An 18,783-nucleotide genomic window follows, 5' to 3' on the forward strand; every position below is an offset into this window, starting at 1 on the left:
GAAAGACTGCGCCGTGGGATCGAGCTCATTTTATTTGTAGTAGAGCATTTCCACAGAAAGACTGCGCCGTGGGATCGAGCTCATTTTGTTAATTGCATAATACAACACAGTCATGTTTCATAGAAAACAGTAAATACTCTTGCTTTCATTGATTTGTAATCTTTGGTATTACTAAAGAAAGTATGGAGTATGTGTGACTAGCTCCTAAAACCTCTGCATGTTAAGGGCATAATGAACATTTCTTGAAATGTGGGCACTGCACTTGTAGGGGCCTCTGCCTAATTGCTTTGTAGGCTTTAAACCACTTCCATCTTTTGAGTTTAAGTCAGAATCGTTCATTCAGTATGTACTAAGCACAGATGAATACTGCGGACACATTCCTTGTTGAGGGGAGGGGTACACATCCCTTGCTTTCCTTGCTGAGGGGAGGGGTACACATCCCTTGCTCATAGGCCAAAGGGATACAGTTACAGGTGGTTACAGGACAGTGTGAGAGAGGTTAGGGTAGGGGAAGAGCGGGCACCCTAACACACTGGGGAGAGGCACCTAGTGTAGGCTCCAAGTCAGGCAGGGTTTCTCCTGAGAAGTGACTTCTCAGTTGAGTCTGGAAGGGATGACTAGGAGTTGGCCAGGCAGAGTTTTTATTTATTTATTTGGCTGCACCAGGTCTTAGTTGCGGCACGCAGGCTCCTTTAGCTGTGGCATTCGGCACCTAGTTCCCCGACCAGGGATCGAACCCGGGCCCCCTGCGTTGGGAGCGTGGAGTCTTACACACTGGGCCACCAGGGAAGTCCCCAGGCAGAGTTTTGTATGGAGTAAGGACACAAGTAACTTGCATAGATTCCGTGGCTCCTCACTCCCAAACCAACGGTGGGCATGAAAAATCCGTTACAGCATTTATTTTTCTGGTGAGTTGGATGGAATACAGCTTCAGAATCCTTCTCAACACAGGGCTGTAGGCAGCCGCTACTGATTTATTGGATTTGACACACAAATGAAACCATTTGCTGTTCCTGGCCTGAGGCCTCATAACAAGGCTCCTTTTGGCTGCTGTGAGTACTTGATCAGAATAGACTTGTGACTTTGGGGGTGGCTGTGTGACTATGGTCCTGTAGAGGGTGAAGTTTTACCAGCCATCCCACATGTGCTCCCACATCACCTGTGAAGCATGTGTAGGCGGCACCTTTGCATCTGCCCAGTCCCACGCCCCTTGCCAGCATACTGAGCTTTTTTGTTGTTGGCTTCTTGCCTTTCAGTTGAGCTGTAGTGGTAGAATTGATGAGTTAGGGTCAGGGGCTATGTCCGGCAAGCCTGAGTCACAGTATTGAAAACAGTGAATTCCTTATATTGCACTTAAATGGGGATGGTTCTTAAAAGCCATATGTGTTTACAGACGCTCATCGGAGGAGGCAGAGTGACTTGTTGGCTAAAGCAGCAGTTAGAGAAAAGCCTGGGGACCCGGTTTGACCCCAGCTGTGCCATTAAAATGTTTCTTGTGACCTTGGGTAAGTCACTTAACCTGACTACCAGATTCTTAAAACAGTGCCCCAGGTTGTTGTGAAGAGCCTTGAAAAAAATTTTTTTAGCAAATCACTGGCAGCTGGAAGCAAAATGGAACCATCCCCCCCACAGCTCCCACCTGCTTGGCTCCTTAGAGGAGGAGAAAGGTTCAAGGTTGTTTGCAGCTGTACAGCACTTCTTCCATTTTCTTCAGGTCTCCTAGTCCAAATAAGCAGTCTGCTTATTGGAAATGTACTAGTTAATGAAAGCTCTTCCGTGGTAAATCATTTTAAATTGGCAGTTGCTCTGGTGTGCCGAGCTTGAAAGAGGCTCTATTCCCATTCTTTCAACAAAAAATCAGCTGTGGTCTCTGACCTATTTATTTGGAGGTAAACTCAACGTTGCCAAGCATAAAAAAAGACTGGGAAAAGCATACAGCTTCACTGGTCCGTGCCGTGGCCCGGGATGTCCTTACTTGTTTGGAAAAGGCTTCTTTCTTCCTTAGTTTTTCTTTAGTGTTCTTACATCAGCTAATATATTAGTCGCAGTTGTACTTTGCAAGACACTAATTAGAGAGCCATCAACATTGGGGTCCGGAGGCTTACTGACAATGCAACTGTCATAGTGGTGTCTTAATTGGTTGAGTGTAATTGTCATTAGGCAGCCATAAAGACATCTGGAGCTCTGGAGAAAAATCAGCCCTTTCCCCTACCTCCCTTTTCTATCTGTTCTTGCTTCTCCTGGCCAACGTTATTAAGCGCTTTTAGATCACATTTAGAGTTTGGTCCAGGTCCCTCTGCCCCAGCCAGTGTTTTACCCTCATGAAAATGTCTGTTTCTTTACCACGAGTTCACTAACACAGTCTGAGCACCACTGCTATGGTTGCTTCCATGTGTTAGATTTTAGAGCCTGTTGCTGAGTCATCGTGTAGTACCTGCTGAAATGGGATGTTTATTCTCTTTTCCCATCATAAAGGAGACACCGAGTCTTTTATATTTGCCTTGTGAGTTGTTTTGCAGCATTTATGCTATTATCATGCTTTTTGGCCATGAAGAATGGAGTTGATTTAAACGGATATATATGGAAAATTTCATGTTTACCAAAATAATTTAGCTTATTCCGTGTTTTATAGAGAGGTTTTAATCAGTTTGGAAGTAAATGCAAGAAGTCTGACGCATCTCGATGCACGCATTCCGGGTGTTTCACTGATCATTAGCACTAGAAGGTGGGCAGCAGAAAGAAAAGGAGATGCCACTCAAAGCAGCTGGGGACCCCCTTCTTTCAGCTGTGTGTAAGGCACTGTGATGGAGGCTGTGGCATTGAGGTAGGGCGTTCACGAGGACTTCACGGTCAGGGTGAGGAGACGTGGGATGTAGCAGTGAATGCCATTTCTTCAGGTCCAAGGGCACAGTAGTTGAGTCAGAGAGGCTTCATGGAGGAGGAGGGCCTGGGCTAGGCCTTGAGACGTTGGTGGGCTTGAGTGAGGTAGGTTGTTCTCAATCTTGGTGGCACGTTGGGAAACACTGTTGTCTGGTTCCACCCCCAGAGAGTCAGATTTCATTGATCTGGTGTGCCCTTGGGTATTGGGAGTTTTAAAAGCATCCCAGGTGGCTCTAATGTGTAGCCAAGGTTGACCCACCCAGCTGGTTCATGGGGAGGGAAGGAGCTCCAGAAAGGTGGAGCCAAGGTGCAGAGACACCTATGGTGTGGAAGCCAGTGAACGGCAGGCCTGGCTAGAGGCCAGCTCATGCTAAGGAAGAGGAGAAAGTGAGGCTGGAAGAGGGGTGGAGGCCAGTTTGTGGAGAGTTCTCAGTGCCTGGCCGGTAGTTAAAGCTTCATTCAGTGTGGTGTTGAGGCCTCAGGATGTACAGAGGGCTTCCTAGGTGTCAAGTACTATCGTAGTTCTACTGTTCTGGTCACTGGATCAACATCAGTGAGCAAGACCCAACCCCTGACCTTAGAAGCCTGTGGGTTCGTAGGGGAGACGAACAGTCAGATGACTACACACGTACTCACACAGTTGCCACTCGAGGAAAGTCTAGGCCACTGTCATGGTAGATGATAAGGCTCGGGGTCTAGTGTGGAGGGAGAGAGATCCGCGTAGTCAGGTATTTTTGAGGGCTTGGCTGGTGCGGGGCTGGCTGCAGGTGGGCGAGGCTCAGGAGTGAGGAGACTGCCGTGGGGCGGCCGGGAGCTGATGTGGGAGCGGGACCCGGTGGCAGACGGGGAACGAGAAGGGCAGGAAGGGCGTGCTGACCGCATGTATAGCAGTGTGGGTGGCCGGGGAAGGAGGTATGGAGGAGCCCCTCGGTTTTGTACCAGTGACCTGGGACGGATGCTGTCACCGACAGAATCAGGAACTTGCAACAGGCCAGTCTGGTTGTGGGCTGAGGCTTTTTGAGGAGAGCACGTGTTTAATTTTAGGTGGGTGGAATTGCAGTGGGAAGGGGACAACCTCATGGAAGAAGAGGCTGGTCAGGAGCCTTTTAGATGTTAAAAGATGCTCCTCTCTGTGTGACCTCTGCCCTCCATCTCTCCTCTTCCCCAAAAGAGAGAGACACATTGTATTTCATAGCTCACGGTTGTGTGGTTCAGCAGTTTTTCAAGTTTTGGTTTGGTTGTTGTTGCTTTACCTTGGAACTCCTTGTGTAAAGGGAGCTTGCGGATGGTGGCGCTCAGGCCACCCAAATCCTGTCCTCTGTATCCACTAAGGGGGCACCTCAGAGGACCACGTGAAGACGGCTGGTGTGGTCCCATATGCAGGTCATAAGAAACAGAGTGACCAAGACTGATGGAAAGGACATACGTTTTCCTGATTTGTGTACTTCTTTTTCTCAAAGTTCCTGAGTCCTCTGATCTCCTGAGTTCCCTCTGTCTTTCACTTACCTTCTCTGTATTTCTGAAAGATGTTGCCATCCTTCTTACCCTTCTTTTCTGAATTGGCCGGTTCCTTTCACATAGAATTTAACCTTAAGAATCTAATAATCATACACAGCCTAGAAATTCAACCATGTTATCTCTGTTGAGTGTCTCTGTTGCTAAGCATGTGGCCGTATTGCAGGGAATGCTCGAGTCATTTTTAGGGTGTCAGGGTGAGCCTGGTAGCTTTGGTGCAGTGCGGTGTGTGTTCTTATGGAGGTTTCCTTATTGAAGGTGATATGGAGCTCTGCCTGGAGGGTCTGGGAGCCAGCGGCCGTGGTGATATCGATAGCTGCCTTTGCTTGTGCATCGCCAGGTGTAATGACACTCACGGAGTGAGCGGTTCTGTTTACTGGAGGATCAGTGGTCAAACAGAGGCCCATCAGTCCAGTTTTAGAAAGCACGTGTCTCCTATTTGCCTCTTTACACTACACATACACTCTCCAGTCACTGTCCTACAGGGAGAGAGTCCAGTGCTCCAACCTAGAGAATGTGTGTGACAGAATGGCCTTTGAATTCATAATGTACGTATTTGCTGTCAACTAATAATTTGAGGGAAACACTGCTACGTTTAGTAAATGAAGCATTCCTGAATCAGAATATTCCCAGTTTCTTTATTAAGAAACCTCGCATGAGAAATTCATCTATAACCACTTCATAGATGCATCATGTCATAGACTTAAGTAATTAAATAAATCTTGGAGTTATCTTGTTCGATTCTACACTTGTAATGTGAGATCAAAGAAGGAACTATGGCTTGGCCTCAGGAAGACTGAACACCTTTACAGTTGTCTGCCTGTCTCTGTGTTTGTGTGGGTTCATCATGAGACTCTTACCCCGTTTCTTTTTTTTTTTTTAATCTTTATTGGAGTATAATTGCTTCACAATGCTATGTTAGTTTCTGTTGTACAACAGAGTGAATCAGCCATATGCATACATATATCCCCATATCCCCTCCCTCTTGAGCCTCCCTCTAGGTCGTCACAAAGCACCGAGCTGATCTCCCTGTACTCAGCCATCAAAAGAAAGAAAATTGAGTTATTTGTAGTGAGGTGGATGGACCTAGAGTCTGTCATGCAGAGTGAAATAAGAGAAAGAGAAAAACAAATACCGTACGCTAACGCATATATATGAAATCTAAAAAAAAAAAAAAAAATGGTACTGATGAACCTAGTGGCAGGGCGGGAATAAAGACGTAGACATAGAGAATGGACTTGAGGACACGGGGCCGGAGGGGGGAGGTGGAAGCTGGGGTGAAGTGAGAGGAGCATCGATATACATACATTACCCCGTTTCTAACGTGCTCTCCCACCGTTGCTTTACATGTTGAATCAAACCCCCTGTAGCAGATGTGAAGAACTTAGCGTAGACACCTCAGTGGCAGCCAGCACACCACCTCATCATCTGGCCGTTCCATTGTCTTCGGGGCCTGGTGTCTGCGCGGGTTCCGGCCCTGCCTTGGCGTTGATGGAGTGAGGCATTTGCTGCAGAGGCAGGTGTAATTGGAGAGAGTGAGCGCTCCTGTCCTCTAAGCGGGCGAAACCAGGGTGTGTCATACATGCTGGCAAGAGCTTTTCATGAGAAGGCAGCACTGTCTGGCTGCTAAAGGCAAGATTTAATTGTTTCAGCAAATCAATTAGTCTTTAGGGACTTTAATCAGTCAAATCTGATGCATGGATGAAGTACTAGAAAGCTTGTGCCTGTAAGACCATTAGTCCTTAGCAGTTCCCTCTCTGTCTTTCACGTGTGTGCGTCTGTGTATAAATAGCGTGGCTTCTACACATTTCTGCTAGTGATCCCTTTACTGGGAGGACTTACGGTAGCAGATTGGTTATAATAGTCAAAAAGGAAAAACAAGGAGATCTTGCTACCCAATTTTTTATTACAGTATTCTCACTTGAAATTGTCCCCATTGTGCTACGAGAACAGGAAACGTGCTCTTGGCCTTTCTGTTACGGAGTTGCCATTTCCTCTTGTTGGAGTGACTCGTGTAAACAGTGTTGAAGCAGTGGCTCCACACCGGCCAGATCTGACTCCTCTGTCGTTTTAAGGCTTCCCCATTCTCTCCACGGTGGCCCTGCTCTTCACTCCCCATTTGGAACCAAGCGTGTCCTTCTTTTCCAGATATACATCAGGGGACGTGAGGGTGTGGGACACCCGCACCTGGGACTACACAGCCCCCTTCCTGGAATCGGACTACGAGGAGGATGAGCCTGGAATGCAGCCATATGTCTCCTTTGTGAGGATAAACAGCTCGCTGGCGGTAGCGGCTTATGAGGATGGTAAGTAACCACAAGCCTCCTCCCTGTTAAGGAAAAAAAAAAGCTTGACAGAAATTAAGCAGCTGTGGCCGGCTCCACCCATAATCCCTCCGTACATACATGTGGGCACACACATGTTCACACACACACCCTTATTCTTGCCTTTATGTGAAGAAGTTGGCCAGTAACCCTCAATGCATTAGTAGGCATTGGAACACAGCGCCCTTTCAAACTGGTGTTTAATTCCTACTGGAACTGTAGGGCTAGGTTTTAGAGCCAGACAAGGCTGGCCAAGCCATCTTAAGCAAATAACTTGTTTGGTGTTAAATATACTTGGCCTACTTTTCCTTTCGTCTCTGCTTGATCCAAAGGAAAGAGTGAAAAGAGGATAGACATAGATAATCTATTGACAAATATGGAAATAGAAAAATAAAGGTAGGCAGGGCCTACCTTTTCCTGGCACTTACATACCATACGAGATAATTTATGGTAATACGTTGTCTCTCTGGGACCAACAGAATTCTTTTTGTGTGTGGGCAGCTGTGGATTTACAGAACTAGGTAAGAAGAGTCTAATAATTGTGATGGCTGTGATATTGTATACTACCTCTCATGCGCCTAACTTCCATTACGTTGTAAAGTTTGAGTCTCCAAAAGCTTTGTCTCCCCACTTGCCTGAAAGCCGGATCACAAGATATTGCAGGATGTTAGCGTTCCTGTCACGGCGTGGTTGCAGATCTTCAGAGGTAGCTCAGAGGGACAAGACTGTAGTAAAGGACCTAATGGGGAATTTTATATCCATATGCCATTTAAGAAATAAAAATTAGAGGTGAAATATTAAATATTTTCATTTTATTACTTTAACATGAACTCTGTTTTTTTGGTTTGACATTAGTTGGGCACCATTGATGGATTTTCCTTTCAGCCTCTAGAAATTCAGCTAAACTGTCTCTGGGGTATGTCATAGTTCGTGTATGTTTGTTAACATCCTGGATAGATAACATAAGAGCAGTTTGAGTGTGATTCCTATGTGCCGAATTATCAATGAGGTTTTTTCAAACAACTATGCAGAAGTTGTAATACTTTTAAGTTAGAATCATATACAGTTTTAGAACCATCCAGTAGCCTCTTCCTGCCACACACACATTCTTCTTCAGATCGGGAAACTGAGGTCCAGAGAAGCCGACTAAGTTATTTCCTTGAGGTTGAATCATTCACCAGTCGCAAATCGAGAACTTTGGTTGTGTCTTCTGGGCCATGCCAGGGATGTAGTGCTGTTTATGTAATAACTCCACAGAGACACTTATAAAGAGGTGCATCTCAGTTTTTTGCACCCTCACATCTCATATCTTGTGAGCTTGAAAATAGAGTTTTTGGTGATGTGCAAGTGTGCTGCCGGTTTTAGTTTGTTGGTTAGAATTGTAGTTGTCACCCTTATCCCTGTCGTTGCACAGAAATAATAGGAAGCCTTGTAGATAGGCTAGGGAAACTTCTTTTTTCAGTAAATACTTGGCAAATAATTGTCATAATGTATTTTAAATACTTGGTTTAAAAAAATTTCGTAGTTAAAATTCAAAGCACAAAAGGGTAATATATAAAAAAAAATGTATACAAAAAGAAGTTGAAGTGTTCCTCCCTGCTCCCCTACTCCTAGTTCCTGTCACGTTTCACACGCATGTCCCGCTCTGTGTACTCTTCTGCATGTTGATTTTTCACTAATGACACATCTTGGGATCTTCCCATATTAGCACTTACAGGTAAACCTGCTCTTTTTCAGCTTGTGTAGTATTGCACTATGTGGCTGCACGATAATTTATTTATTAGGGCCCTTAACGATGCACATTTGGATTGGTGGTTGTTGTTGTTGTTGTTGTTATGAAAAGCAGTGCTGCAAAACGATATCCTTGAACAAGTATCGTGATGGACTTACGCAAGTATAGTCACAGAGTAAATTACCAGTAATACCGGATTGGAGGCTACAGATGCTTTACGTTTTGATAAATGCTGCCAGATTGCCCTCCAAAAAGGTTTCACTAGTTTATAGTCTCACTAAAAGTATATGAGAATGACTGCTTCCTCATGCTTGTCTGATAGGTGGACATGGTATTTCACTGTTGTTTTTGTTTACCTTTCTTTATATAAGTATATATGAACATCTTTTCATTGTGTTTTTAGGTGTTTGTATTTCTTTCTCTGCAAATTGTTTCCCCATTTTCTTTGGGTTGTTACCTCCTGCAGTTGAAAATAAAGGGCTAAGGAAATAACCCTTGTCATTGATTTTAAATATTTTTTCAATTTGTCCCTTATTCTTCAATGGACTTTATGGTTTATTTTTCTAGACGGTCGTTATGTATGTATGTGAATATGTGATTTTAATTTTTTAATCCATAAATGAGTGGGTTTTATTTTGTAATTTAATGCATTTGACTAAGTAATACATTTTAAGGGATGTAAGGTCAAGTTAATATATAAAGTTATGCATTGCAAAGTCTTGCTTCTACCCATTTTTGTCCACTCCATTCTAAAGCAACCATATTTTTTAGTTTGTTTTCTATCCTTCCAGTATTTCTTTATTGTAAATACAAGCAAGTATTAGTATCTATTCACATTCTCTCCCCGCCCCCCTTTTTTTCTTTTTTTGGCTGCTTTGGGTCATCTTTGCTGCGCGTGGGCTTTCTCTAGTTTTGGTGAATGGGGGCTATTCTTCGTTGTGGTGTGCAGGCTTGTCATTGCGGTGGTTTCTCTTGTTGCAGAGCACGGGCTCTAGGGGCGTGGGTTTCAGTAGTTGCGGCGCACGGGCTTAGTTGCTCCGCAGCATGTGGGATCTTCCTGGACCAGGGAACGAACCTGTGTCCCCCGCATTGGCAGGCGGATTCTTAACCACTTCGCCACCAGGGAAGTCCCCCCCCCCCATTTTAAACAAAAGATAGCGTACTACTTTATATCATTCCATACCTTGGTTTTTTTTCACTTAATGGCGTATCTTTTTTTTAATTGTATAAATTTGACATGTAACATTGTGTAAGTTTAAGGTGTACACTGTGTTACATTTATATACTGTAATATGACTGCCATTGTAGTGATATTTATCACATTACATAATTATAGTACAATATTGTTATCTGTATTCATTATACTATACATTAGAACCCTGTGGTTTATTCACCACTTGTTACAAGTTTGTACCTTTAAACACCATCAGTCTTATCCCACCTGTTCCTGCCCCCCCCCCCCCCGTAACCACCATTTTACTCCGTTTTTTTTTAAACAGGTTTGACTTTTTTAGATTTCACATGTAGGTGATACCATACAGTTCTTGTCTTTCTCTGTCTGACTTATCTCACTTAGCATAATATGCTCAAAGTCCATCCGCGTTGTTGAAAATGGCAGGATTTCCTTCTTTCTCATGGCTGAATAATGTTTTATTGTGTCTGTATACCACGTCTTTTTTATCCATTCATCCACTGATGGGCATTTGGCTTGTATCCATATCTTGGCTATTGTAAATAATGCTGTAATAAACCTGGGAATGCTTACATCTCGTTAATGACACAGTTTGAAACGTTGTCCACGTCAGTGTATGGAGAAGATGCTCCTTTTTCATGGTATTCCATTGTGTACACACACTGTGGTTTATTTACACAGTCCTTTATTGAGGAACAGTTGTGTTATGCTTTTGCTATTACAGTGTGATAGTGAAAAGCCTTGTACGTATGACATTTCATGTGAATGCAGGAAGGATTATTTCCTACAAAAATGTCTGGGTCAAAAGGTGGATGCGAATGGGCTTATATTATTTTGCACTCGAACCAGCAGGGTATGAAGTTGTGCCCATTTTCTCAGCAAAGTATGTTTCAAACTGTTCAGTATTTGTCACTTTGATAGATAAGAAATGGTATCCAAATGTTTCAACTTACATTTCTCTTAGTGTGAGAGAGGTTGAATTTTTTCACATGTGTACCTGCTACTTGTAATTCTTTTTTCTTCTGTTACTGTTTGGGCTTTAATAAAATTTTTTTTTTATTGAGATGATACTATATAAATTTCAGGTGTACAACATAGTGATTCACAATTTTTAAAGGTTGTACTCCATTTATAGTTATTATAAAATATTGACTATATTCCCTGTGCTGTACAATATATCCTTGTAGCTTATTTATTTTATACATAGTAGTTTGTGCCTCTTAAACCCCTACTCCCGGTAGTAACCACTAGTTTATTCTCTGTATCTGTGAGTCTGCTTCTTTTTTGTTGTATTTGCTAGTTTGTTGTATTTTTAAGATTCAACGTATAAGTGAGATCATACAGTATCTGTCTTTCTCTGTCTGACTTATTTCACTTACCATAATGCCCTCTAAGTCCATCCGTGTTGTTGCAAATGGCAAAATTCCATTCTTTTTTATGGCTGAGAAGTATTCCAGTGTGTGTGTGTGTGTGTGTGTGTGTGTGTGTGTGTGTACACCACATCTTCTTTACCCATTCATCTGTTGATGGGCAATTAGGTTGCTTCCATATCTTGGCTATTGTAAATAATGCTGCTATGAAGATTGGAGTGCATGTATCTTTTCAAATTAACGTTTTCATTTTTTTCAAATACATGCCCAGGAGTGGAATTGCTTAGTCATATGGTAGTTACAATTGTAGTTTTTGGAGGAACCTCCGTACTGTTTTCCACAGTGGCTGCACCAATTCACATTCCCACCAGCAGTGTATAAGGGTTCCCTTTTCTCTGCATCCTCGCCAACATTTGTTATTTGTGTTCTTTTGGATGATAGTGTTATGGCTTATCTTTATATTTGAATCTTGACCAGTATAGAGTTCATCCTAGAATAGCATATGAATCTGATTGTATCTTTCCAGCATCTCTTATTAGAAAGCCCATCTCTACCTCACTGGTTTGAGGTGCTGCCTTTACAAGTTTTTGCATATGAAACTCTTTTAGTATTTCGGTCTGTTTCTGGATGTTACATTCTGTTCAGTTGATCTGTCTAGTTGTTTACACTTACATCATCACGTTTGTCTGTCTTATTATTTTGGGTTTCATTTTGCCCTTCTGTGGGTAAAATCTATAGTACTTCCTTGGCTGCATCGTTTACACTGAAATCTTTGCTTTGTCTTGAATTCCTTTTGGTATTTGGATTGTTTCTTTGATAAAAGCTCTTGTGTTTTCTTGCTCCTCTCTCACTCAGCTTGTTTTACCAGTCTGATGGGAATTGTTACTTTCTGAGATAAGCAACAGCTTCTCATTCCCCGCCTCCAACCTCACCCCAGACCTCAGGTAGCATTGTCTTTGGTCTTAACTTCAGTTTAACAGATTGTCATTGTGCTATTTGTACCAACACACTCCTGAGTAACTACTTCTGGCCAAAGACAGGTTGAAATAATCAAACACACATTTTGTATTGCTTCTTTCTAGGAGCAGGGAACATGCGCTTTCTTAGGCAGTACCATAGCTAGCACAAAGGAAATTCACCTCATGAGGTCTGAAATTCGTGACTGTGCCCCACAGAAAAGAAGAATAAGATAATAAAATGAGCCAGTGAACTTCAGCTCCCTGTTTGTGCCAAAGGGAAGCTCTGTAGCCATTGAGACCCCCTTGATGGTCGGTCTGTACACATATTCTCCGCAGAAGGAGTCAGGTCCAGAGGGGGAGATGGAAACTGCTTTGGGAAAAAGTTAGTCATCCCCACGTCCTTCTTAGCCTCCTGGCCCTGCAGGAACACTGTACCACCCACCTGGGGTGTTGAGATTTGGCAAGATGATCCACAGTTGTGATTTTTTGAATTCCAACCCACTGGCCTCATATTTCTTCTGCCTTGTTTCCGATTGTCAGCACTGGCCGTCCTCCAGTTTGATTTTACCACTAATTGTGTTGCACGTTACCGTACCGAAATGAATCAAATCAAAATGCTTTTCCTGGAGCATTAGATAAAGCAGGCGAAGGTTCTGAGTAATGAGCAGATGCTACTAATGCAGGGACAGTGCAGACCTTGCCAGGACTCCATCTGCTCCATGCTTGCCTGCCTTTGGCCTGGAGCCACAGCATTGGGGAATGGCAGCATACTCGAAACCCACTCCCTGTTCAGAGTTTGTCACGAAAACTCACTCTTCGGTGAGAAATGAGATTACACACTTCTTAGGTGCAAAGAAGTTCTTATTTGTCCCCCTCAGTGGAGAGAGGAGAGACAAGACCCAGTGCACATTAGCATGTGGAAGCCTAGATAGGACAGCCAACAGTCGTCTCTCTGTGGTGCCATCAAGCAAGGCAAAGTGGCTCATCCACTCCTGCAGCACTCCTAGTGCAATTGTCTGAATGCACGCATGCTCCATTGTTCAGGGCTGTGCCTGACCTGGGCTGAAGTGACTATGATTTCTCATTTACTCTCGTGCACACAATGGATGGGAGTGGGTCTCTCCAAGCTTCTTTTTAGCAGTGAACAGTAGGACCATATTTTAGCCGGCTATAGAGACTAGGTGCTTCTAAAGTTTTATTTGTAACTTTATGTTTAATTAAAAAATCAGTTCTTCAATAGTTTTGTTTATGTCTCTCATTTGTATGTTGATGATGACATTTCAATTTAATAACATAACCTTTGAATGTAATATTCAATCTCCTCCTCTCCCCTGGTGTTTCAGAAGTGGATTATTAACATACTAATGCATTGCTTGGGAGATGGCTAGGACACCTGACTGTGGATTGTGGAGAATTTTGTGTTTTTTCAAGGCCTGCCTTTTCTGGTCATTTTTCTCTTAAAAGTTTCAATAAGTAATTCTTGCCTGAAACCGTTGCCTACCCTTAGGTCTTAGGAGTCTTATTCAGACACTTGGTGGATAAAACAATATGAAACAACTTTCTGATAAAAACCAAAAAAATACCAGATGGAGTCCTTTTTTCTTAATAGTAAGAGTGCTCACGTTTTAAAGATATTCAGAGTGGATTTAGAAATTGAAATGTAGAGTTTTGAACTGAGGTGGTTCTTTCAGTACTGAGGAAGTATTTCTTAGGGCATTGAACTTTAAAGTTGACTGCCACCGGGAATGGTCTAGGGTGTTAGATTTTGTTTCATAGACAAGCCATAGAGACTATGTTTATGTGATGGAGGAAGTTGCTGAATAAAAATGCTTTTTTAAAGTTTTTCTATTCTTCAGTGAGGGGAGTTTGAAGTTATATTTGTTTTACACTTGCTTATATGTACTTTGGACTGAATATGCATTGTAACTAAATAATAGTTCAGTGTTCCTTAAGTAGCATTCCACAGATAAAATCGTGGGTGGGAGTTGTGAGATCTCTAGGAAATTTTTTTTTTTTTAGTAGAGGGAAGGATTGATTATTTATTTATTTATTTATTTATTTATTTATTTATTTATTTATTTATTAATTATTATTTATGGCTGTGTTGGGTCTTCGTTTTGTGTGAGGGCTTTCTCCGTGGCAAGCGGGGGCCACTCTTCATCGCGGTGCGGGGGCCTTTCACTGTCGCGGCCTCTCCTGTCGCGCGGCACAGGCTCCAGATGCGCAGGCTCAGCAGTTGTGGCTCACAGGCCCAGTTGCTCTGCGGCATGTGGGATCCTCCCAGGCCAGGGCTCGAACCCGTGTCCCCTGCATTGGCTCAACCACTGTGCCACCAGGGAAGCCCAGAAAGTTTTTTTAAATCTGTGTATTTTTATGGTAATTTTAAAAAGGAATCTGGATCTTTTGACCTTGTAACTAAACCATACTGTGAGATCTCATTTGAATTTGCATTTTATAGTCATAGGCTGTTGGCACCAAGTGATTACCTGTGTGCCTTGTAATGCTTTGTTTTTCACACTGACTGATTCATAGATGAATTCTTAGAGGTCTGCAAACTCTCAAATTCACGAAACACTGGAGAGGGAAGTTCTCATGCTTTAGGCACACATTAGCAGATGGTCAATTTCTAGGATAACTACAAAATTTTGAAGTTACTAGTGAAAATAATTTGAAATAGTTTTATCATGCAGGAAACAGTGGCACATTGCATTTATGATACAAGGTTTGGTGTTAATCCTTTGGTTAATTGGGGGGTGGTTTTACTGAACATGGATATTTTTTTTTAGTACATCTTTATTGGAGTATAATCGCTTTACAATGTTGTGTTAGTTTCTGCTGTACAAGAAAGTGAATCAGCTATATGCATACATATATCCCCATATCCCTCCCTCTTGAGCCTCCCTCCCACCCTCCCTATCCCACCCCTCTAGGTCATCACAAAGCACCGAGCTGATCTCCCTCTGCTATGCAGTAGTGTCCCACTAGGTATCTATTTTACATTTGGTAGTGTATATATGTCAGTGCTACTCTCTCGTTGTGTCCCAGCCTCCCCTTCCCCCACTGTATCCTCAAGTCCGTTCTCAATGTCTGCATCTTTATTCCTGCCCTACCACTAGGTTCATCAGTACCAGTTTTCCAGATTCCATATATATGCGTTAGCATACGGTATTTGTTTTTCTCTTCCTGACTGACTTCACTCTGTATGAGACTCTAGGTCCATCCACCTCGCTAAAAATAACTCATTTTCGTTCCTTTTTATGGCTAATATTCTATAGTGTATATTGAACACTGATTTTTTTTTTTAACGTCTTTACTGGAGTATAATCGCTTTACAATGTTGTGTTTCTGCTGTATAACGAAGTGAATCAGCTATATGTATACATATGTCCCCATATCCCCTCCCTCTTGCATCTCCCTCCCACCCTCCTTATCCCACCCGTCTTGGTGGTCACACAGCACCGAGCTGATCTCCCTATATGTTGCAGCTGCTTCCCACTAGCTGTACATTTTACTTTTGGTATTGTATATATGTCAGTGCTACTCTCTCACTTCGTCCCAGCTTACCCTTCCCCCTCCGTGTCCTCAAGTCCATTCTCTACGTCTGCGTCTTTATTACTGTCCTGCCCCTAGGTTCATTAGAACCATTTTTTTAGATTCCGTATATATTGAACACTGATTTTTAATGACACAGCACGATGCATAAATTTTGAACTGAATGAAAATTAGAAACAGTATATCAGTATATGGGATGTAGCTAAGGCAATGCTTAGAGGGAAATTTATAGCATTAAGCGCTTATATTAGAAAAGAGAAAGTCTCAAATTAACAGTATAGCTTTTCACCTTAAACTAGAAAAAGAAGAGAAAGTTAAACAAAATAAGTGGAAGGAATAAAGTAATAAAGATAAGGGCAGAAATCAATGAAATAGAATAGAGAAAAAAACAATAGAGGAAAATCAATGAAATGGGCAACTGTTCCTTTGAAAATTTTGATCAGATTGACAAACCCTAACCAGGTTGATCAGGACAAAAAGAGAAAAGAAATGAATTACTAACATCAGGAATGTAAGAGGGGACATCACTACAGATCCTATAGATATTAAAAAGTTACAGTGAACTCTTTTGAACAACTTTATGCCAGTAAATTCAACCAGTTAGATAAAATGGATAAATTGATTTTTTTAAAAACAAACTACCTAAGTTCACTTAATAAGAACTGTAAAACATGAATAGCTATATTTCTATTAAAGAAATTGAATTTGTAATTTAGAAGTGTCCACAAAGAAGACTGCAAGCCAAATGGCTTTACTGGTGAATTCTACCAGACACTTAAGGAAGAAATAATACCTATTCTACACACTTCCATAAAATAGACGAAGAGGAACACTTCTCAACTCAGCTTGTGAGGCCAGCATTACCTATCAAGACTAAAGGAGAAAAAATAATAACTAATATATGATAACAAGTATACTACAGATTGATAGTCCTCATGAACATAGATGTAAAAATCCTCTGGTGTCATCATTAGAAGTTTCATTGTAAATCCATCCTAATTGAGAAGTCACTTAGTTTTCAGGGCAGCTACTGAAAACATTTGTAAGATACAAGTTAATATGTTTTTACTTTTGTTAGGGATAGCCTTTCAAATTATTTTTTAAAACCGTTTTATTATGGAAAATTCAAAATATTCAAAAGTGGAAAGAATAGTCTGATGAGCCCCCATATCCCTGTCCCTCAGCTTCAGTAGTTACCAGCACTGCTTTTAAATTACACAGGTTTCTAAATATTATACAGTTATATCACTCAACATATGAGTGGAGCTATTTTTGAAGACAGACATATTTTCCTGTTAGCAGTAAACAGTAGTTTTAAAAAGAAAAAGAACAAGGAGGCTAAGACTTACTGAATGCTAGTCCTAGCCCAGGCCCTGTGCCGGCCTGATCCAGGAGAAGTGGTGGTGATGTTACGGATTCCTTTGGAGTTTTTGTTTTTTTTAAAAATTTATTTTATTTATTCATTTTTGGCTGCATTGGGTCTTCCCTGCTGCGCGTGGGCTCCCTTTAGTTGCGGCGAGCGGGGGCCACTCCTTGCGGCGGTGTGCGGGCTTCTCATTGTGGTGCGCTCTCCTGTTGCAGAACACGGGCTCTAGGCACACGGGCTTCAGTAGTTGTGGCATGCGGGCTCAGCAGTTGAGGCTCGCGGGCTCTAGAGAGCAGGCTCAGTAGTTGTGGCGCACAGGTTTAGTTGCTCCTTGGCATGTGAGATCTTCCAGGACCAGGGCTCGAACCTATGTCCCCTGCATTGGCAGGCGGACTCCTAACCGCTGCGCCACGAGGGAAGCCCTTTCCTTTGGAATTTAATTCACTTTAACCCATCAATGAATCGGAAGTAGAATTTGAGTTTTTAATTTAATATTGTATATCCGTGTTAAATATTAATTATAAAATGTGGATTATGATTGGGAAAAATAATAAAGTTATCTCATCACTGATAAAATTAATATTTATAAATATATGTGTACAAATTATAACAAATTGTTTGATGTAGTATTACATGTAGAAAAAACATGTAGTAAAAAAGTGTTCTTTCTCTCCCTACCACTACTGGGTCCTGGTTCCCCCCAGTCACCCCCTCTCTTCTCTAGAGACGTTGACCACTCCCAGTGTCTGATATAGTTTTCCAGATATACTCTATATTGTTTACATCACTTAGTTGTAGTGCAGGAGAAAATTGGCTGGAGTTAGTGGCTGTGTGCGCGATGATGTCTTCCTTGCGCTGTCTGCCTTCTCTGCACTTGCCCTTATAGAAGAGCTGGTCCAAATTCTTCCCCATCGATCTGTTTTTCCTTTGACTTTGCTAACTGTAAATGCTTCTATTTAGTCACATTGTCATATTCCTACACTATATCACTTGCCTCCTTTTTAATTTACTGTCTCTTTGTTTTTGATTCTTCTTTTTAGAATGTTCTTTCTTTCTGCTTTGAACTTGAGACCACTAAATATATTCATCTTTCCTCCTTCTTGACTCAGTTTCTGCTTTGGTGATCTTATGTCTTGTCGTTCCTTTGCTTATGCACTAACCAGTCACTTCATTGGTCCACAAGCCCATTCACATTCCCTTGTCAGTCTGGAATGCAGCTTCCAGAATACTTCATATGTATTGTTTTTCTGCCATAAGCAAGAGAGTTCAGCTTTAGAGCTCTGTTCAGCTGGGATGTTGAGGATGACATGCACAGTGGATGCAGCATCTAGGTGAGAGATAAATTTCATTTAGTTTTTTCTGTTTCAAGACCCTCCATGATTTAGCCCTTCTTTATGTCCCTTGTTTACACTGATTTTAATGTCCTACTGGCCTCTTCTCCCATGAAAGCAGAACTTGTTTTGTCCTCTCAAACTTCACGCCACTTACATCTCTGGCTTACATTTCATAGTGATGTTGTGTAGACTTAATGAGTGAAGAGGTACACGTTCAGTGAGTGCTATGGGTATATTTATTTATTTATTCTAAATGCCCGATTTAATACATGAATCAAACATGAAGAAGCCCAAAGAAATAACCCTTGAAGCATCCTTGAAAATCTCTTAACGACTGGTTTCTTCAGCACATGTCTCTTTAACACACAGATTCTTTAACACGTGCCTGTGATGCAGATATTTTACGCAACTGGTTACAAGGAGCACCTTACGCTTAGACGTGAGACATGCAAGAGGGAAAGCAGTCACCAAAAATGTTACTACTGGGACCTGTGCTATTTTTGGTTACTGCATATCTCTCTCCCTCTCTCCCTCTCTCCCTCTCTCCCTCTCTCCCTCT

At 42.1% G+C, this 18,783-nt stretch overlaps 1 protein-coding gene and 1 long non-coding RNA gene across 2 annotated transcripts in view; one reads left to right on the forward strand and one right to left on the reverse strand.

Annotated features, from left to right (window-relative positions):
• FBXW8 (F-box and WD repeat domain containing 8) overlaps positions 1–18,783 on the forward strand; it is a 112,870-nt gene that overhangs the window by 38,131 nt on the left and 55,956 nt on the right. The window contains exon 5 of the mRNA XM_029222526.1: positions 6,544–6,701. Within this exon, the coding sequence (XP_029078359.1) occupies positions 6,544–6,701 (158 nt within the window). The remainder of the gene's footprint in view (positions 1–6,543; positions 6,702–18,783) is intronic.
• Positions 17,942–18,783, reverse strand: part of LOC114895292 — a 3,677-nt gene continuing 2,835 nt past the window's right edge. Inside the window, exon 2 of the long non-coding RNA XR_003793510.1 lies at positions 17,942–18,217. This is a non-coding gene — a long non-coding RNA (uncharacterized LOC114895292). The remainder of the gene's footprint in view (positions 18,218–18,783) is intronic.

This window comes from Monodon monoceros, unplaced genomic scaffold (genome assembly GCF_005190385.1).
Source record: "Monodon monoceros isolate NGI ecotype Baffin Bay Population unplaced genomic scaffold, NGI_Narwhal_1 Super_Scaffold_1, whole genome shotgun sequence".
Classification (NCBI taxonomy): Eukaryota; Metazoa; Chordata; class Mammalia; order Artiodactyla; family Monodontidae; genus Monodon; species Monodon monoceros.